We start from the raw sequence: 20,861 nt of genomic DNA on the forward strand, positions 1-20,861 counted from the left end.
TTAGCTCACTTTACATACATACTGCTATGCATAATGCGGGAATCTCGGGCCTATTGGTTTTCTTCTTTCTTTTAACCCAGAGGCTCGGAATGAAGAACAGACGCTCGGAATGGAGAATCCTATGAACTCTTTACCACCAGAGTTATGGATCCAAATATGCCAAAATCTGGCGTTAGAGAATGTTTGCGCCATGCGACTGGCTTGTAGGGCAATGAGTATTGGGACCTACCAGTATTTCGCCCATGAGGTCTTCCATGAATTCTACCTCACTCTTACCTCCGAAGGTCTACGGGAATTAGAGTACGTGGCCCATGACGAGATCTTCAGCCAACATGTTGAAGTGAGTGCATTCCACCTGTGCGCCTGCTATCGAGTACGAACTGATCCTTGATGGTAGAGATTGTGGATTGTCCCCAGTCTTTTCAAAGCTGAATATACCTGGACACCTGATGAGCCCAAGGGGACGATTGAAATGGAGGAGTCTTTCCAATATCAGCGGAAATTTCAGCAATTTCACCGATTGAAGCGACGAATGCGAGCGGATCGACTCTCCGAAGGTGCCGTGAGAAGTCCAGCGTGCTCGACGAACAACCAATTTCACCAGCTTTACCTTGCTTCGCGTTCAGACATACCAATAGAAGATCGCTATGTGATCTACAAGGATGCAGTAGTCGACCACTTCCAGGTTCTTTTATCCTCTCCGGGGGAAACAAGCACAGACAAAAGTCGCCTCCAAGATACCCTGGAGAATTGTCTGCCTTTGCTTTCAAATTTGCACACGATAGGACTGAGATACTATCGTCCAGACGATGTGATGAGGGGAATAAGTAGTTTGCAAAGACAACTTGGCGTCAATCCGGTCGATCCTTTCGATCCTTGGGAAGGATATGGTAAGCCCTATGCTGAACGCTGCAGTATTCTTCGAGGCAGTTTATTCCAGTCCCATGTTTTCTCCACCCTTTTGGCAGCTGTCGGCACGACCCATACTCGTATCGCAGCGCTCGAGACTTGTGGCGGAATGATGGTGGATGATGGATTATCAGTCACACCATCAGTGGAAGAAGCCTTGGTCCCAATATTTCAACAACTACAGCGCCTTCGGGTTTATATTTCGTCGGCCCATACCCAAGACAGTGACCGGCAAAGTTTATGCGAAGATGAAGCAGAGGTCGCATTTCTCCTGCAGCACTCAGCGATCTGGGAGGAAAGGAAGAATTGCCCCGAAATAAAGAAGAACAGGCTGCTTCCTCTCCTTGCTAAGGCAGCTCCAGGAGTACAAAATCTGGATCTAACGATGCATCCCACTACAAGAGTATCTTCGCTCTGTCAGGAGAAACATGGTCTCGACCTGACAGATGCACACTTCGACTGGATCTCGCAACATTTCAAGTTTTCTCGTCTATCGGTCTTGTCGCTGAAAAGTATCATAACCACCGTTTCATCCTTCAAGGCGTTCCTCAAAACGGCCTTACCCACGCTGGAACATTTGACTCTCGACTATATCACTTGGACAAGTGATCTCGAGATCCCGTTATTCTATCGAGACGAAGGCGTGCGGGTCTGCCGAGAGGTGCTTACTTACCTACGTGATCACTCCAGAGTACAATGCCTTTCAATCGGTACCTGGTCATATCACAAATTCCCCATCGAGGTGGCCGACCATTTCCATACTCCATCACCTCCGCCCATCCCATCACCTCCGCCCAGACCACGACCTCGTCGAACCATTCCTTACAGTTACTGGAAGCGTTATGACCAAAGACAGGACGCGATTTCCTTTGTAGAGTGGATCGACCAACTCGTCGTCCGTGCAGACCGGCTCTCATCAATTCCACTACTTTACTAGTCATACCTCTAATACCCTCTCAACCGTTAGGGCCATCGCTTACGCTAAGGTGCTTTTCTATTACAAGGTTATAATATGAACAGTAAGTATGGAGAGCTCTGCTGCTGTAGGCATTTCCGCCCTATAAATAGTCAAAGCCCGGTTCACTGCTATTAGCCCTCACTTAAATTCCCTCATTATCACTTGAATACGTCTACTTTCTTGGAGCATTTCTCCATAAGTAATGAGCGCCGTTGAAGTTGTTTATCACTGGGGTGCCGGCGTCGGCGTCCCGGCTCCGATCATCGAATCAGAGCTTGGCTTCAGACCTTTTCACACCTCAACTACATAAAACCAAGTGAACCACCCTGGCACCCACTACCAACGTCCATACAAGCCGACCTACAGGCTGATGACGGGAATAATGTCTCACGCTGGATGATCAGCTCGACAGGTTCACACATGACTCCCCACCGATCAGTTTTCATCAACTTCAGGGAATGTGTTTTACCGATATCTACAGCTACAGGAGAAATCTTCTAGGTCGGCATTCCCACAGTCTATACCAAGCAGGTACATCGGAAATTCCGACGTCCGTCGTCCAGTCTTGCCATTGGCAATTTGAGATTAGCCAGCTTCCATAGCGCCAGGTTCATTTTATCCTCTATATAAATTTTAGGCAACCCTGGGTATCATTACCTAGTTGACTTTGATGGCCAGGATGTGGTGTTGCAGACATGAGCAGTTGAAGCCTGAGATCTACCGAGGTCCGTTGGACCGTTCGGTGATGTCGCCGAAGAGTATCAAGGCATTTCCCCGCATAATCGACAAGCCGACTTATTACTTCCGCCACCAGACCTGAACCTGTCAATATTGCATATTTTATCCAGACGAAAACTCAAAGAGGCTAAATTCACATATCGAAATGCAAGCCGTCGTGTTCAAGGGCCCATTACAGGTGGCTGTAGAGGAAAGACCTATCCCCAAGATCCAAGATCCAACCGATGTGATCTTGAAGGTCCGATACACAGCATTATGTGGCAGGTAAGAGATCACGACTCGCTCTTTCAAAACAGTATATAAACACTAACATGCTACAAAAGTGAACTCCACGTCTTTCGCGGCCACCAACCCTCCGGCACAGGCTTCATCATGGGCCACGAATTCACCGGCGAAGTAGTCGAGACCGGATCTTCTATCACAAACTTCCAGAAAGGAGACCGAGTAGTCTCCCCCTTCACCGTAAGCTGCGGAGAATGCTTCTACTGTGTCCGCGGTTTCTCCTCTCGATGCGCACGGAGCCAGCTATACGGTACCGCTATACTTGACGGCGGACAGGCCGAATACGTGCGCGTCCCACTAGCCGACTCAACGCTCTTCAAGATCCCCGAGACAGTCGACGAGAAAAAGCTGGTTTTGATGGCTGATATCTTCCCTACCGGATACTTTGCTGCCTCGAACGCTTTCTCCGGCACAAGTACCGAGGAGGTCCAGAACAGCACGGTACTTCTTTTTGGATGTGGGCCGGTGGGTATCTGCGCACTTATTAGTGCTCTTGAGCACAAGCCCAAGAACCTCATCGCAATTGATAGCGTGCCGGATCGGTTGGAGCTTGCAAAGAGTCTAGGAGCCGAGCCGTGGAATTTCGAGAAGGATGGTGACGCGCTACGGGAACGGGTGAAGGAGCTTACCGAGGGCCGTGGTGCGGATATCGTTATTGAGGTCGTTGGTCATAGTAGCGCCCTCAGGATGGGCTTTGATATGTTACGGCCCTGGGGACGGATTTCGAGTGTCGGCGTGCACAACCAGGATATCCCGTGGACTGGGAATGAAGCCTATGGGAAGAATTTGCGTCTGCAGATGGGTCGATGCCCTGTTCGGAGTATGTTGAACCTCCCACATGATATTGGGGTGACTGTTTGCTGATGAAGATATAGGTATCTTCGCTCCGGCTATGGAGTTTTTCGAGAAGAAACAGGACATCCTTGAGTGAGTTGCCTGTCCCGGCTATTCGCTTGTTCTTTGTTTCGGGTTCTAACAATCTCTCAGCTTCATGTCTCGAGATATCCGCCCACTTTCGCAGGCTGTTCAGGCGTAAGTTGTTCTCGGCCAGACCTTTGAGAGCTTTCAATTGACCTTTTGGCAGATATGACGATTTCCATAACATGCGTGCCCACAAGGTGATTTTCGAGGCGGGTAAGAAATAGGATAATGATTTCCCTCATAGTGTGCAAATGTACTTGATGAATAAATTAGTACCTGAGTTAAGCCTCGTCAACGGAGAGTGCTTTACTCCTTCGGTTCAATGTAGATACTCGTGGTTGATCATGAATTGAATGGAGAACGTAAATTATTCCAATCATAGAAACACCGCCCATGCTAATTGGCACTATGCCTAATTCCAAACGCCCCAGAGCCCATGCCAGTATATGTGCCTCTATGTACGCCCCGTAGCACAAGATTATTTTAGCGGGCGTCGAGCATCATAAGATCTTCATCGATATCGTCATCATACTCATCTTCGACGATCCGGGATGCAGAGGGTATCATCCCATTCATAGCGTGCCCGTTCCCATTTGCCGCCTCCTCTCTCATCATCCGCTCTTCTTCGGTCTTTCTCTTCGCCTCATGGCGCTCGATATCAGCCAATCCCCAAGTTGAGATGCCTTCTTGGTCCTTCGCTTTGAAAGGTTGAGCCATGGTCCGGAGGAAGTTCTTAGCATTTGATACAGCCATATCGGTGCTGAGATTAGTTTCGCTGTCCAGCATTGCCTGGTTGATCCACTTGGGTAGCTGAGGGCGCTTTCGCTCGAAGCGGCGATCTGCCAACACCATGACTCCGTAATCGTCCTTGCCACGCAAGACACGACCCAGGCACTGAGCGGCGTGTCGAATTGCATCGAAAGATAAGAAATCGTTTTCGCGGATACGATAATTCTCACGTAAGAACTCGAGGCGGGCTTTGAGAATTCGAGACTCGGTATATTGGAAGGGAACACCAATACACAACACTGCCCGACCATATTGATGATCGAAATCAATACCCTCAGATACCTTGCCTCGAGCGACACAGAACAAAATTGCGCCACGTCCGTTGCAGCATGCTGTTCGGTAGGTCTCTAATGCGAGTGAAGACTCTTGTGCATCAGGGGTTTCGACGAGAATCAACTTGTAATTCCAGATTTGATCTAGAATTCCCATACCTTGCCACATGCTGATGATCGACTCCATGTATAGATAAGAAGGGAAGAAGACCACAACGCCATCGGGTGTTATTCGAGAAAACTCGGTCACCAGACTTCCGTAATTTCGCACAACACCGGGGTCATTACGAATTCCAAACGAAGACGAGACTTGTGCCTGGTCCGAACCGCGAGTGACGATCATGGGCAAGAAAGATCGTCGGGCGAGTGTCATGCTGTATGATTCTTGCATAACGGCGGTGAATCCCAGCATTTTTGGATACATTTCTAGAGGCGATAAAGTTCCCGAGGTGATGATCACAGAACTGAAACGATCGAATACCGGCTTGATAGCAATGGCGGCATCCAAGCACGTGAAATGCAAGATGGGATTTGGTACAGTGGCCGCTTCGGACTCAAATGGTTCGAGGATCAGAACAAATCCCTTGTCGTAGGTTGCGACCAGTGTTGCAAAGGTGGCCACCTCCTGGAGAGGCTGATAGTCTTCGATGTTGACAAGCTCCAGCGTCCGCACAAGCGATGTAAGGCGCTCAGCGCAGAATCTTAAAGGTTTTCGTTCAATATAGGTAAGGTCCCTCAAGTGAGTGAGGAAAGAAGGGGGTGTTTCGGAAATGGTATGGGTCACTTTCATCCGAGTCTTCAAGTACTCAATGAATCTTTTCAAGAAAGAGATGAAATGTTCGGCCCGGCGAATATTACCAGGAACAGCTTCCTTTAGTAAATCATCTGGCAAGACCGGGTTCGAGATAAATTGATCTTCATCCCGGGCTCTCTCTGCTTCTTGCAGACCCTCAACCAATTTTGTGTATTCATTCTTCAGCTTCTCCTCATCTGTGCTCTTCATTTCTTCGATCTTGCGTTCCAGATTGGTTGCTCCTCGGGTTGCCTTTCGTAGAGAATCCTCACTCAGATCTATACTGAGTGACTCGATACAGACATTGTCGATGTTGTGGGCTTCGTCGAAAACCACGATGCAATCTTTAGAGAGCTCTTTGGATACCCGTTCGGCGATTTTTGGATCAAGAAGGTAGTGATAGGAGTAGATGATGATGTTGCACCATGGCATCTAGTAAATGTTGTCAGGAATAAGACGTTTTATACAGAGATCTGGCTTGTTGACTTACCATACGCCGAGCGGAGAAGTAAGGACATTGCTTATGCTCTTCTCCATATCTTAGCAAGCCGTCAAGTGTAAATACTCCTGGTGGTACAAGGTTGTGGGGCTCGAGTAGGTCAAGATTCTAGGCCGGTTAGCTCTCGCAACGTTCCATTGCAAGCAACAGGTCTTACCTCGTGGTACACGCAAAGTTCAACGTCTTCACCACGCTCCTTCTTCTCTTTGATGAACCCAGCAGTCAGGCTTCTACACCTGGCATCAACCACTGTGCCACTCTTCTCTTTTTTCACCGAAGGGTGAAGGCAAAGGTTCTTTCGACTCGTAAGACCAAGCGCTCGGAACTCCTCCACATAGCCCAACTCCTTAGAACGATGCTCCATCAAAGCCTTCAGCTCGGCCAAAGCTTTCTCAATCTCGGACATGGTTCGGGAGCAGTATATGAGCTTGCGATGCTCCGGATAGTGTTGTTGATAGGCGACAATCAACGACAATAGTGAAACTGTCTTGCCAGTACCCGAAGGCATTTCCAACACACAGTGACCCCCTGCATCGAGGGTCTTCTTGAGGTCGCACATGTAGGCATATTGTTCTGGATAAATGCGAGGATACGGGAACAGCACCGGAAGATCACTAACAGGAAAAGCAGGATTAGCTTGACTTGATCACTAATATATAAGCACATTTACGCAAAGAACGTACTCAATGAAGAACTTCATCTTGGCTGGGCTCCGATGCAGAACGCAAGAGGGCAACGGATCAAAAGAGGTGAGCTTGCGCTCTCATCTCGCGCGGCTCCGTCTTCGCGCTTGTCCTATCTGGGACAGCGATGACACCAGATCACGTGATGATTGCTATCTTTTGTCCCGCATCTTTCGGAGACTCGATTTGGAGATGCTTACAGCTTCACATACACAATTGAAGTGTGGTACAGGCTTCGGTCACATCTCGAACCATCAATAAGGCCAAGTGTCCCTCACTCTCTCCGAGGCCTTTACGAAATCCTCGATATCGAACTCCTCCCCCACTACTTCCTTATCCCGCTGACCTCATACCCCACATGAGCAAAAAGTTCAAGTCCCAGGCCTCCAGCAGTCGCGCTGCTGCGACTGCCTTTGGTACATTTGGAGGCTTCTCTGGACTTTCCAGCCACGGAAAGGAGCCGTCCAGTCTCACATACATTGCACCTCCGCCAGATCTTTCTCGCATTGCGGACCAACAATTAGTTATCGCGTTCAAGAATTTACTGAAGAAAGATGAGATTACACGCATGAAGGCAGTGGAGGATCTACAAGACCATGTCTTAAGTGTAGCGGAGAGGAATGCGACTCTGGATGATGGGTTCTTAGACGCATGGGTACGTATAGATCGCTTCTTTATACCCGCACCATGTACTAACAGTGGCTTCATTCAGGTCAAGATTTACCCCAGACTTTCAATCGATCTATCTCGCAGAGTTCGCCAACTTGCTCATCCGATCCAGGGTACAATTGCCGGCCTTGTCGGAAAGCGGATCGTGCCCAACTTACCCAAAATCATCGGAGCATGGATCGCCGGAATTTATGACAATGATCGACCAACACATCGTTCTGCCCTTGATTCATTTACGAGCGTGTTTCCCACGGAAGAGAAGAGAAACAATGTATGGAAGATCTATCAGGCATCCATTTTGAACTTCGTCGATGATGTCATTCTTCATCAAACTGCCTTGACGCTGAGCGACGAGAGGACAGTGAAGAGGGATGATGCCGAAGGGAAGTATGCTCGTGTGGTGGGGGCCGCAGTTTTGCTCTTTAACCGTGTACTAGGTATGCTGAAATGACTACCCACATGATTTCCCGTCTAACAATCGATTGTCTCCAGCCAATTCCGTCGACGAAGAATTGGAGAAAAACCTTCCCGAGATAGAGAATCTATTAGGCAGCAAGGAATTATGGGCACTCTGCTATCACGATGACCCATACGTTCGCCGGTCCATGTACATCCTGCTTCGATCTGCGATTTCCCGAGAGCCTGGATGGGTTGACTGGAAAACTGTCAGTTCAGCTGTCATTGGAAAATCCTTGTCTCTCCAGCAGATTGGATCCGCCTCCGAACTGTCGGAGTCGCTCCTTCTCATGACCTCGTTGAGGCCCCAAGTATGGACGGATGATTACACGGGCAAAACATCTGCATCAAGGAGGTTGCGCCAATACATGCAGAAAGGATCCCAAGGTGGATCTGGTAGCTACTGGTCAAATCTTGACCAATTGCTTCGAAACATTCCCCATGAAGTCCTTGCAGGTGCCGACAAGGATACTGCTGATCAAGGAATAACTTTAACGAGCGCAATCGCTTTAACTGATTCTTTACGAGAAGGCCTCAACTCGAGAGAAGAGCCCCGTCAAAATCTCACTGCGGGATGGAACTCCTATATCCAGATAGGAAGGTGGCTCGCGACTTTGGTTCCCCAAGAGCAAAAGTCCGAATTCATTGACAAGTGTCTTTCTCCCTTGGTGGTGCACTATGTGCGGATCGATCCAGAATCAACGCAATGGTCACTTCCTTTCCAGTCAGCCGAAGGGACTTGCGCGAACTATCTCTCCACTCTAGCTTCCACTGGACAAGTTCAGGAGGTGCAGTCTCTCTGTACATCTCTCTCTAATGGACTGCTAGAAGCTGTGAAGCTGTCATCCCCAGAGCAATCGAAGGACTTCCGTGAATCTCAAGACTCAATATGCGCCCAATCGAAGCGGTTTTTGAATCTGAAGTCTGCTATACTTAAGCGGGTTGCAGATACCGATGTGGAGCCTCCATTATCAAGGACATTCGAAATTACGACGACGTTGCTTCTCGAGGGTTGCATTGAAGTTCTGCGCAACCGTAATGGCAAGCCTTACGGAGCCGCCGCTGCGGTAGAGGAGTGTGTCCGGAGCATGCCATCTGTCGCAAAAAATTCGGAAAGCCTTCAACGATTCGTCCAGGATGATATACCGGAGCTTCTGCTCTCTCCGTCTGCTGGTCAATTAATTTCGACCATGCTAGAATGTCGGAAGTGGGATGAATTTGCTTCCAGCTTCGAGAACGTCGTTGAGCGGGCGCTGGCGCTTGAGCCAGAGCAGTCAAATGTACACGTACTGCAAAGCTTGCTGTCCTCCCTCAATTTCGACGATGCTAAGCACAAAGACAAGCTCAACTACCTTGTTGTGCAGGCTCTTACTAAAGCTTGCAACGGAAGCCACGCTCATTGGCCTATCATTACCACAGTTCTCCTGAACAAAACGTCGCGCGGTGAACTGTCGGAGCGGATATTTTTGTCTTTGATTGATGCATTATCCGTGGACGACAAAGTGATGGATACCTTGCACGGAATCTCTCATATTGGAAGGAGTGCACCATCTTCAGTTCGGGAATTCCAGGGTGGAGCTCATGGGTCAAAATTAGCAGGAAAGCTGCTCTTCCTCACAGAGTCACCATCTGAAGAGGTCGCAAGCTCGGCGGAAGCGTTGCTGAAATCATTGAAAGAGTCCGGTCTTGGCGAGGTGGGTGGCAGATCAGGTATCGAAATTCTCCAACATGCATTCAATCATGTGGATGCGGAATCGTTGTCGTAAGTGCCCTATAGTTGTCATATCTCGCAGTCGCCGGTGCTAACTATGGTCTAGGATTGAATCACTCCTTGCTATCGCTGATGAGTTGCTGCCTACTCTTACGGCCGAGGCTGCAACTGGTACGGTCAAAGATGTTCTACCCTCCCGCCTTGCGTGGGAGGAATCTTTGTCGCCGTTCCTTCAACTTCCCCCTCGGCCTTCCGTCGCTATCACAAGTCCTTTAGGGGGCGTGGTCCACTTGGTACAGCGTGAGCTGTCTGACTCCTTCAAGGCGCTATGGCCGACTATCCCTCGTGATTCCGACCACCGCTCGTCTGCATTTCGCCTGGCAGCCTTTACCATTAGCGTCCTGACCACTTCGGATATCGTGAAAAATCTTGACCAGGAGTCCCTAGAGACTTTGTTCTATTTCTTGCCCTTGGCAATCCAACTCATAGATGACGATCTGAGCATTGAAAACTGCAACGGAATTTCAGGCCTTGAGCTCGCTGATCAGCGCGAAGAGTACTTAGAAATTGTCTTCAGTGGCCGAAAGATGGTCGGTGAATGGCTTCGCAACAATGAACCACTCAGCTTTGCACCTGAAAAATCCATTTCATCATTGTTTGTCGAGAGCTGGGAAACCAGACTGGACGGATTACAGGGCACCTCTCCCCTAGACTATCGCGTTGGCGAAGTCTTTGTGAAGATCATGACCATCACAGATTCATTGCAAAGAACTAAATCATCGGATGACGTTGGAAAGATCTGCAGGGAAGCCCGAACAGCGAACCCCATCCGTTCTGCATCCTGGTTTGCAGTGCTGCGAAGCCCTATCCTTTCAAACCCTATTGGGAACAGAATTTGTAATGAGTTGGTTGCCGATTCGACTGGTCTCAAGGCCCAGGATGCCTCCAAGGGCGGTAAGTCCTAGGTATCAGATTTTTATCTGTCGGTTTGGTGCTAATTTTGTGCAGGATTCCGAAAGCTGGCCCTGTTGAATATCATATTGTCAGGTGAAGATGAGGTTGTCAGTGACATTCCGACCCAGCGTCTGGTCTTCCTCACTAAAAACTTGATTGAATGTCTCCAATCTGGCTCGATGCCTTCTGGTTTGACTTCAGAAGTGATCAAAACCTTGTCTTTTGTTCTGCCAGCTCTCAGTGAGATATACGGATCTCACTGGGAGGAAACGATGAACATTCTGGGCTCGGTATTGCGAGACACCAATGGAGGGGAAGAGGGTCTACCATTGCTGGTGTCATCTTTCAGACTCTTCGCACGGTTGAAGTCTATTGCGGAAAGTGACAGCAACGACGATGTGCAAGATGCCTGGTCAGATCTAAAAACCGGGCTATTCAACTCCTTGGTCTCCACTATTGACACGTTTGGTAAGCATAGCAGGATCTCCCCACAGCAGCTTGTCTAATAAGTTACAGATTCCTCGACGACCTTCCATCAACCCCGTGATGTTGCGGTTGAGTTATTACGACGCTTGATCACCACCATTCCCGTTGACAAGTTAGAGGATGTTAGCGAAACTTTCCATCTTCTGACTGCACACAGTCGAGCAGTTCAGCGAACTGCCTACACGATTCTCCATCACTACATCCCCCATGCCCAGGAAAAGGTATCTTTTGAACTGGCTCTATCAAAGACTACAGTCAGCCTTCCCGATGAGCTCATATCTCTATTACTCGAACCACCAACAATGCAGATGGTCTCTGCTGCTTATGGAGATGACAAGATGTGGACTACTGTGCGTTCGTACCTTCTCAGCTGGAAGGTAGTATTTGATCATTTCTCGAATGCTGTACGTTTTAACTCCTTCGCCCAAATCATGAGGCGGGCTTGCTAACGAATAGATAGTCGCTCCCTGTCCAGGAATACTACTCAACGAACATCAGGGAAAACAACATTCTTATCCCACTGCTGGAGTTCACGTTTGACTTCCTCCAAAGATCGCATGGAAAGATGATCGATGCATCCAAACTCGATATTCAATCATTCGAGCCGGATCAATGCGAAAGTGCCGAAAAGGAGACTCAGTGGCTTCTCGTGCATCTGTACTATCTGTGCCTGAGGTACTCTGGAAATATGACCAAAAACTGGTGGATTGACACCAAGAAACGCATCAAGGGGCCCGTGGAAGCCTGGACAGAGAAATACGTGAGTTGCCCTTGGTTCGACCCTTAATACGTGCAACTATAACTAATCTTGCTAATAGATCTCCCCGCTTGTAATTGAGGACGCTCTCAAGAGTGTGACCGACTGGATTGCCACCCAGGATGCCAACGAAGAACGGGCACTGGACGTGAAGATCTCTCCTAAAACGGGCGAGATCATTGCCAGCATTCTTGTCGATGAGGAATCACCCCCAGTCGCCATTTCCATCACGCTTCCTCCCGCGTATCCACTTCAGTCCGCTTTGGTTGTTGGTCGTAGTCGCGTGCTTGTGGATGAGAAGAAGTGGAAGAGCTGGCTGCTGATCATCCAGGGAGTGATTATGTTTGCTAATGGCAACCTGGTGGACGGATTGCTGGCTTTCCGAAAGAACGTTCAAGGTGCTCTGAAGGGCCATAGCGAGTGTGCCATCTGTTACTCTGTTATCTCAACAGACATGCAGACACCAAACAAGCGCTGTGCCACGTGCAAGAACTGCTTCCACTCGGTTTGCCTGTTCCGCTGGTTCAAGAGCAGCAACCAGAGCACTTGTCCTCTTTGCCGCAACAACTTTGTGTATGTTTAAGTGAGATACTCTTGATGTTTTATTGGTATATAGAGAGACATGACAAGACGAACAAGGATCTTTTGTTGGTCCAATAGTCAAAGGACTAATACTCCAGAATTCTATTTCTCACACTGCAAACTCCAGCAAGAATAGAAACCCCGCTCGACCGGCGAACTCGCATACCCCATAAATATCTGTCGGCTTTATTGCCTATATGAGCGCGGGGAAATAACACAAGCTATCTGCAGGCGTGTCAGCCATCCATCTGACATCCAATAGCCCTGTTTCGTTTCAGCCAATCTAGTCCTGAAAGGCTTATGCATCGGCTGGTAATCAGCCTAATCTGCCCAGGTACCTGCCCCAGTTCTTCACGGCTGACCTGACGATCCGCCTTCAAGGCCTATCTGTATATAGTTCCTACGCTAAACTCGGACGTCGGCTAAACAGATCAAGCAAACAAGCTGGGGAACGCTCCCGGGACGGGAAACGGCCATGGGGCGGGGGCCACAAACAATATGACAAAAAACGTCGTAGACCGTAGTTCTTGATTTAGCGGTTTCGAACGTTGAAGTCAAGTAATACTAGTAGTATCCCCATTTTTGCGCGTGCTAAAAGAATGACAAATACTTTATTCTTGCCTGGAAACCGTTTAGTTCGACGACATTGCTTTGTTCGACCGGTGCGGCGGTGCCGTGTGTGACCGACCCCCGATCCTAATATTAACTAGTGAAGTGGGAAGAGCGCGAGGCCGTCTGATATCGCAGACAGGACGATGGGAGGACTGCAGGCCAGGAGACAGTAGCAATGACGTTCTATGACCTACAGAGAGCTGACGAGAACCATATTGGAAAACTGAGAAAGAGGCAAAAGATGTGTATTCCGTGTCCGATCTGTCTGTGACTGTGCCCCTTCTTAAAGAATGAACGGTGAACGTAGCGCAGGCATGAGGCATCATTCCTGGAGGTGGCGCATTTCGCAGGTTATAGGCCATTGCACCCCGGGAAAAAGGTCACAGCACCCCCGAGTCACGTTTTTCACGTGAAAAGTGGGATTTGCCAGGCTGCACCCACCTCCCTTGGTATTCATCCCTGTACTGCCCCTGTAACCATGGAAACAAAGCATTCTTGCCATATTAAATAAAAAACATCCCTGTTTTTATCCCGTCTTAGCGTTACGCAGACAACAACAACTCTACCCTCCTGACGTCCTTCACAGCTACACTTCTGACTCTATTCTACTATGTACTACTACGCATTTCGCCGCCACTTCGTATTAACAAACCTTCGCAAGCTTCCGTACCAACCATACCAATGGCCAAGAGTTTCGCTCACAACATCACATGATGCATTACACTTTACTTCCGAAACCAGCACTTCTACCCTAAACCTTCCCGTTTCCATGTCATCACCATTCTTCAGATATTCTTCAACTTTCATCTACCGCCCACTTATATATCTATCTACCTCCAACCTCCTGCCTCTTCCCTTTCCTTCCCTACATTCTTCTTCACTACCTTGCTTCTTTTACCTACTTGCCACGCTCACACTATATCCAATAACACTGCTCACACCGCTCCCAGGGCTCACGCTCCTGCAAACAATACACATTGCACTTTCGCAGGGATCATTGAGATCACTGGCACCCCTCCGCAAGAACATTCACATGATACTAACATGCGTTTAATCGCTCAATCCGAAGGGCCCGCATACGATAAGCTTCAAAATCTAAGGTCTCCCGAAATTGGCCTATCGTTTGCTGTACATTTTTTTAATTGTTGGCATATCGATATTTACCCAAAAACAGTCGCTTTCCTCCAAGGCAGCCTTTCAATCGCTGCACCCCAACATCCATTTTTGGGTAAATATCGACATGCCAACGATTAAGAAAATGGACAGCAAACGATAGGCCAAGTTCGGGAGACCTTAGATTTTGAAGCTTATCGTATGCGGGCCCTTCGGATTGTGCGATTAAACGCATGTTAGATTGAAGAACTTCTGTCTCGGTCTAAGCCTGCCCATACGCACACCGATCTCGCGGAATTTGGAGTCTTCGTCCAATCCTTCGATCCCGAGGATCCAACATTCACCGATTCCGAAGCTTGTCTCTTCCTACCACTCACCCAGAAGGAGCTTGAAGAGTACAAGATCGATCGCAGAGGACTTACTAATGACGAGAAGCGTTATCTCTATAGATTCGAGGACACCTTCAATGATTTCCCACAAGATCCCTCGGACCCAGAGCATTACCAGATGTGGGACAGGGCTCATCAAATTCTATTCTCTCTTGATCTCTTCGCATCACATCATAAGAAGGAAATGAATAGCGATATCGTCACAATGGCAGAAGCCTCGTACTGGGATAATATCAAGTGAGCCTTGTTATAGGTCTATTAACTAAATAGTTAGTTACTAATATCTAGTTATCAGGGCTGAGGACTCTTTCCGCGGCACTTCAGATGGATCGTCAATCGGGATCAAACAAGGGCATTCGATGCCTCAAGCCCTTCCAAGATGGAGCACAGATTCTACTTGCCAATGGCTCAATGAAGATCTGCAGGCCAAACTTGATGATTCTGGCATCTTGAATGTTTGGTCCTCGCCGATTTACAATTTTATGAACAGCGACGAGAAGATGAAACTTTTCGTTCGTTACAACAATTGTAAACCCCGAGATGGCCGATAGTTCGAGCCTCTCCTTGTTGAGGATTTACAAACAGTGAACAGGACATGTGTACAGTACCTTTCGAAATAAAATATCAACAAAAATGCTCTGTCCAGTAGGTTGTCAGTATCCACTAGTGCCGAGTTCCAGACGGGTTAGCGAGCTTCCCGTCAACTGGCAAACCTCCAGGCAACTGGCAAGGGTATATTCCTAGTTTCCTACGTATTGCCGTAATAATCCCACATCGAAAGCTGTAACTAAAGCGAGCTAAATTGAGTTAACTAATGAGAACATCATCATCACCCCACAGTAATAGGTGCCGGGTCTGATCTGGTGTTTACTTCTAAGTTCTAGTTAATTGATTCAAGTATACTATGAAGAAGGATGGCGCAGTTTAGGAGTGCAGTGCCAGGTCCACTGTACTCCCTTGATCCAAGCGAGCACACGAGCGGCAGCCGACAAGGATGGGCGGCTGGAACGAAGGGGATACGGGGATGTTACGTGGTGAGATGTGGTTCTGGTCCCTACGGCCAGGAGTGCGACACTCATTTTTTCTGTTTTTTGTCTTTCCTTTGTTATGGTTTACATTTTTCTATTCTGGGGGCGACTGGTCGGAAATGCGCAAAGCGAGTTTCCAACAGTCGTCCAGTGGGCTGGCGCTCACACTTTCCAGCTGGCAGCTGTCGGCAGGCCTGATAGCAACCCCGCATAGCAGCTTATACTTAGAGCAAGCTACATCGGGCCAATGAATTTCTCTCTCTCTCTCTCTCTCTCTCTCTCTCTTCAAGTATACTAGGCCAACGCGGCCAACATGCCGTGTACGTAAAGCTTGAAGAGAAGGAGCGGAACAACCTAGCAGAACTCACGCCACGAATGGAGCTTCATACTCAAATAAGCACTAGGCAAGAATCACCATTCGGTCCAAAGGATTCTCATACTCAATGTCCATTAGGCAAGAATCTCCTTTCGGTCCAAAGGAAGCCCCGTGCTTGATACCACGCTGGACGGCTAAATGCAATGGTCTTCTAGCATCAATCGACAAGGGGATGTTGTCCTCTATATAAACCAAAGGTCGTCTCTTCGATTTGAACATTCAACCTTGCAAGCAGACTCAACAGCACCATGCTTTCCAACGTCTTGACATTCTCCCTCCTCGCCAGTGGCGCCCTCGCCATCCCCCTCGATGTCGACATCGAGAAACGTGTTACCTGCTCTAACGTCCATATCTTCGGTGCGCGCGAGACCACCGTATCTCCCGGATACGGCTCATCCAGCACGGTCGTCAACGGCCTTCTCAGCGCCTACCCAGGCTCTACAGCCGAGGCCATCAACTACCCTGCATGCGGTGGCCAGTCATCCTGCGGTGGCGTGAACTACTCTGCCTCAGTGGCACAGGGCATCGCAGCTGTCGCCTCAGCCGTCAATTCCTACAACTCGCAGTGTCCATCGAGCAAGCTCGTTCTGGTCGGATATTCCCAGGTAAGGCTCTCCTGTTCGGGATTATTCGCAAACGACACCAGTTGCTAATGCTGGATGCTTCAGGGTGCTGAGATCATGGACGCAGCTTTGTGCGGCGGCGGTGTCCCTAACCAGGGCTACACCAACACCGCTGTCCAGCTGTCGGCTTCTGCTGTGAACATGGTCAAGGCGGCCATTCTCATGGGTGATCCGCTGTTCAAGGCCGGCTTGTCGTATGAGGTTGGAACTTGTGCGGCTGGAGGTGTATGTATTTCCCTACCTTATTATTGCGTTTGGCTTGGACCTGACAGAGATACAGTTCGATGCCCGTCCCTCTGGTTTCTATTGCCCGTCTGCTAGTAAGATTCAGTCTTACTGCGACTCTTCGGACCCTTACTGCTGCAATGGCAATAATGGGGCAACCCACCAGGGTTATGGAGCTGAGTATGGTTCTCAGGCAATTTCCTTCGTCCGATCTAAATTGGGTTGAGCGCCGTTAATGTGCAGCGCTTCTGCAATTGAGCAGTTTATCGCTCCTGTCGTAAGACTTAGCCTAAGCTAGGACATAAAGGAACCTCGATGCTATCAATATCTGAGCTAATCAATGCCACCAAGTCAAGCTCTTACTGGGCCTTTTATCTGCCTCTTGGTGCATATTTAGGCCTTGGCACTACATGATCAATACTGGTGATCCCCATGTTCCGTACACGTATTTGTGGTCCTCATTGAAAAGGGAAGGAACCATCCACGCTCCTTCCAGAGGAACTCGTTTCGAAATAAGGAAGGCACAACCCACGCTCCTCCTCGTTCAGGAAGGACCCATCACCTGATTCAACTTCAGCGAAAGGTATAAATACCCCCTCCTCCTTATCTTCTTTCTTTTTCTTTTCCTTCTACACATCCCTTCCTTTTGCATCATTCTCACACTTCATCTCAGACATCACTCCATCTCAGACATCACTCCATCTCAGGCATCATTCCATCTCAGGCATCATTCCATCTCAGGCACCATCCAACCTCAGACATCCCAACCTCAGGCCACCTACCTTGAGGGCCCTTCCACCTCTGGGTGTCGTGGCATTCAGTCATGGTGCACCGTGACAAGATGCCATGGCATGTTACCCGTGATGGAAATGTTTGTGTTATTCGTGTGTCTCACCTTGACTACTTCCCCTATGCTCTCTTTTTCTCTTTTCCTTCTACACACCTCTTCCTTTCTTCCCCATAATCTCCATGCCACCGCCCTCTACTTCCTAGCGGCCAGTCAATATTGGTTGTGCTGCCACCAAAGAATCTCTACATCCCGATAACCGGACAAAACATCAATCATCCGCACTCATTGGCCTCTCGATACTTGGGCCATCATCATGGCTACCTGTTGCCTACCATGCCCAGCAATGGCTCTTTGCCTCCTTGGTTCTTGCATCTCTCTTTTATCTTGACCGCCAACCACCATTGACCATGAAACCCGTCTATCAACATGGACCTTTGACCTTTTGCTCTTCGCCTTTGCGGCCTCTGCGGGCTTGCTCAACGCCACCCAGACCAACCATCTCTCGATAGTTACCTATGTGTTGGTCATCTTGAGGACATGTCCCATGGGGCACATGGGGCATGGGCTTTCTATCATCCGCCCGGCCTCTGTGCATCATTCATGGCAGCCACCCACACTTACCGCCACGCTGCAACTCTCACGGATGAATCGTATCATCAAATCTCAATTCTATTTCTCGATACAACTCGCCACCAGATAATGATCTCACGAAGCGCCTGGTCCACCACAATCAACATATCAACCCATCACGGTCAAACCAGCAATGAAAGTGACCTTATCTCTTCACTTGACCTCCACGGTCTCCACTTTTGATTACACCTTAACTTTTCCGACAACCTTCATGGAATAGACCTCCGCATACAGGATCCAGCAATTCGATCAACATGCAACAGCCCGAGGAGGGTGTGTCGGCCGTTGAGTTCATAGAGTCACATACTTTGTTCTTCCTACGGATGCTCTATTCCAGGATCGCCGAGGTGGTTTCGTCTGCGGATGCCTTCTCTTCGTGTCCTTTTCTTTCGGTTCCTCTACTCTCACGAGATCTGTGCCTACATAACAAACTTTCAGTAGCTCAATCGATTCAGGATTTATTTCATTTGCTATTACAGTGTATTGGCTTTAGATCACTCAATTCCGCTTTAATAACTGCATATCTTGATTTCCAGGCTTGTCACTAAGTAGAGCCATTTTTCGTATTGTCCACGATCATGTCACTTCATCGACATTCGACCCATACCCAAAACCTACACTCCTACATTGACATCGCTGCGTCGTTGAACAGACCTATATAGTAAAATTCACAGCGGATATTGCGTGGGGAAAGGCAAACACCAGATCAGACGTGGCACGTGTGGCAGTGGGATCATTGAGGAAACTCGTACGGATACCTATAGCCTTGCCAGTTGGCGGATAGTTTGCCAGTTGGCGGGAGGCTTACCACGTCTGGAACTCGGTACCCACGTCAGGTCATATTTTGCGCCAAAGGCCTACAAGGATTATCCAATCTAGTCGTGGCGACTAGATTGGATAAGGTTTCAGAAAAGTTGAAAAGCGCCGAATAATGTAATTAGTATTGAACCAGACGCATATTCTGGCAAAGGAGGGGATAATGTGATAGAAGCGGCATGGCCGCATGACAACCCCCACCACCGGACCCGGGGACCTCTCCACGCTTCTCCTCCTCAATGGCTCACATCCCCAACCTAAACACTCTAAGACGTGGTCGAGGCCGAGGTCGTGGTACAGGTACAGATGATTCAATCCCCCCTGGGAAAGATCGCATTGTCCAAGGAACAGACAATGACGCAAGCGTGTCCCGCCTGAGCGCCGTCGAGCTCGGATACCTCGAAGATGCCTACGCCACAGCATTGACACCCGGGAGCGCGACGCGGCGACTCCCAATCATCAACAGAGGTGAGCCATTACACACCTCGCTGTAAGGAGAAGCGAACGTACGACTGACCTGGACACCTCTCCACACAGGAACCTACGTTCGCACAACAGCGATCGACCAGCTCGTGGCCAGTTTTCTCGGCCCTTACTCCCCGGAACCTACACAGAAGAAACAGATCATCTCATTAGGCGCCGGGTCGGACACGCGCGTTTTCCGACTTCTCTCGACGCGTCAAACACCGGACTTCGTCTACCACGAGCTCGATTTCGCCGTCAACACAACAGCCAAGATCCGCGCCATTCGCTCGACACCTATACTGCAGCGTGCATTGGGTATTGGCTCATCTACAGCTCTATCGGAGAATGGGAATGGAGTTACCGTGTCAGAGGCAGGGGACGCGCTCCATTCGCCGTCATACCATGTCCACCCTGTTGATCTACGGTCGCTGTCGAGATGCAGTGATCCCACTACAGCATTGCCAGGGGTAGACACGACATTGCCCACTTTGCTGATCTCTGAGTGCTGTTTGATATATTTGTCGCCCACCGAAGCGGAAGATGTGGTCGCGTTTTTTACACAACGACTTTTTGGTCCTGGGCCTACATCAGCCGGGCTCGATGGCAGCGCGCAGGTGACGCAAACAGATGCTGCTCCTCTTGGTTTGATCCTATATGAGCCCATTAGCCCGGATGATTCTTTCGGTCGTATAATGGTGTCGAATCTTGCGACGAGGGGAATCCAGCTGCAGACTCTCCACAAGTATGCGTCACTTGAGGCGCAGCGGGGTCGGTTCCGAGAGCAGGGGTTCGGTACTGGTCAGGCTGCCGCTGATATTGAGTTCATCTGGAATCGATGGGTTCGCGAGCAAGAGAAAGACAGAGTTGCTAGCCTTGAGATGCTGGATGAGATGGAGGAGTGGCAGCTACTTGCACGGCATTACTGCATTGCTTGGGGTTGGAGAGATCGGGATGATGTCTCGGCCTTTGCTGGGTGGAAGGACCTTGAGGCTCAACAAGACGAGTAGTTGCATTGTGAATACATGATGTCTGATTCTGTAGCTTGTATGTCTTTGAGACCATAACCCTCATCTTCATACAATCCTCTACTGTGTATGGCCCAGATGTCACGAGGTTATGGAGACCCCTATGTTGCACCGTCTAGGCCAAGCTTTAACCACAAGCGCTTCGGATCTCTTGGCCATGTGATCCGCGCCTATCAAAGCACAACTGGGGTCCGCGATCCTTGGTGTCTTGTCATTGGCTTCTGGAATGGATATGTGCAGACTTTTATGACGATCATCCGGTCCAGACCAGTTCATTGCGGTGGGTTTGATTGGGATTGACGGGCTACCA

The 20,861-nt window shown here is 49.1% G+C and overlaps 7 protein-coding genes across 7 annotated transcripts; 6 read left to right on the plus strand and 1 right to left on the minus strand.

Moving 5' to 3' along the window:
- Positions 1-211: 211 nt before the first annotated feature.
- On the plus strand, positions 212-1,846 carry N7515_007200 (uncharacterized protein; the record flags this gene model as incomplete). Its single annotated transcript, XM_056667944.1, has 2 exons — positions 212-340; positions 398-1,846. 2 exons carry the CDS (start codon positions 212-214, stop codon positions 1,844-1,846), a joined length of 1,578 nt encoding a protein of 525 aa, XP_056521540.1.
- A 904-nt stretch (positions 1,847-2,750) lies between these two features.
- On the plus strand, positions 2,751-4,032 carry N7515_007201 (alcohol dehydrogenase family protein; the record flags this gene model as incomplete). Its single annotated transcript, XM_056667945.1, has 5 exons — positions 2,751-2,869; positions 2,929-3,707; positions 3,763-3,814; positions 3,875-3,919; positions 3,972-4,032. 5 exons carry the CDS (start codon positions 2,751-2,753, stop codon positions 4,030-4,032), a joined length of 1,056 nt encoding a protein of 351 aa, XP_056521541.1.
- Positions 4,033-4,291: 259 nt separating this feature from the next.
- N7515_007202 (TFIIH/NER complex ATP-dependent 5'-3' DNA helicase subunit RAD3) lies at positions 4,292-6,861 on the minus strand (the record flags this gene model as incomplete). The annotated part of the gene is made up of 4 exons (XM_056667946.1): positions 4,292-6,094; positions 6,153-6,269; positions 6,319-6,775; positions 6,845-6,861. 4 exons carry the CDS (start codon positions 6,859-6,861, stop codon positions 4,292-4,294), a joined length of 2,394 nt encoding a protein of 797 aa, XP_056521542.1.
- A 341-nt stretch (positions 6,862-7,202) lies between these two features.
- N7515_007203 (ubiquitin-protein ligase RKR1) lies at positions 7,203-12,460 on the plus strand (the record flags this gene model as incomplete). Its single annotated transcript, XM_056667947.1, has 8 exons — positions 7,203-7,499; positions 7,557-7,950; positions 8,006-9,731; positions 9,787-10,634; positions 10,689-11,102; positions 11,151-11,524; positions 11,581-11,880; positions 11,939-12,460. 8 exons carry the CDS (start codon positions 7,203-7,205, stop codon positions 12,458-12,460), a joined length of 4,875 nt encoding a protein of 1,624 aa, XP_056521543.1.
- A 1,973-nt stretch (positions 12,461-14,433) lies between these two features.
- Positions 14,434-15,082, plus strand: N7515_007204 (uncharacterized protein; the record flags this gene model as incomplete). Its single annotated transcript, XM_056667948.1, has 2 exons — positions 14,434-14,810; positions 14,869-15,082. Coding segments are annotated over 2 exons (591 nt in total), but the record flags the coding sequence as incomplete, so codon positions are not given.
- A 1,143-nt stretch (positions 15,083-16,225) lies between these two features.
- Positions 16,226-17,051, plus strand: N7515_007205 (putative acetyl xylan esterase (Axe1); the record flags this gene model as incomplete). Its single annotated transcript, XM_056667949.1, has 3 exons — positions 16,226-16,582; positions 16,646-16,825; positions 16,881-17,051. 3 exons carry the CDS (start codon positions 16,226-16,228, stop codon positions 17,049-17,051), a joined length of 708 nt encoding a protein of 235 aa, XP_056521545.1.
- Positions 17,052-19,300: 2,249 nt separating this feature from the next.
- On the plus strand, positions 19,301-20,533 carry ppm1 (protein C-terminal leucine carboxyl O-methyltransferase ppm1; the record flags this gene model as incomplete). Its single annotated transcript, XM_056667950.1, has 2 exons — positions 19,301-19,529; positions 19,599-20,533. 2 exons carry the CDS (start codon positions 19,301-19,303, stop codon positions 20,531-20,533), a joined length of 1,164 nt encoding a protein of 387 aa, XP_056521546.1.
- Positions 20,534-20,861: the final 328 nt, after the last annotated feature.

The sequence above is a fragment of the Penicillium bovifimosum genome (genome assembly GCF_028826915.1).
Source record: "Penicillium bovifimosum strain IBT 22155 chromosome Unknown utg000005l_segment0_segment0, whole genome shotgun sequence".
Lineage (NCBI taxonomy): Eukaryota > Fungi > Ascomycota > Eurotiomycetes > Eurotiales > Aspergillaceae > Penicillium > Penicillium bovifimosum.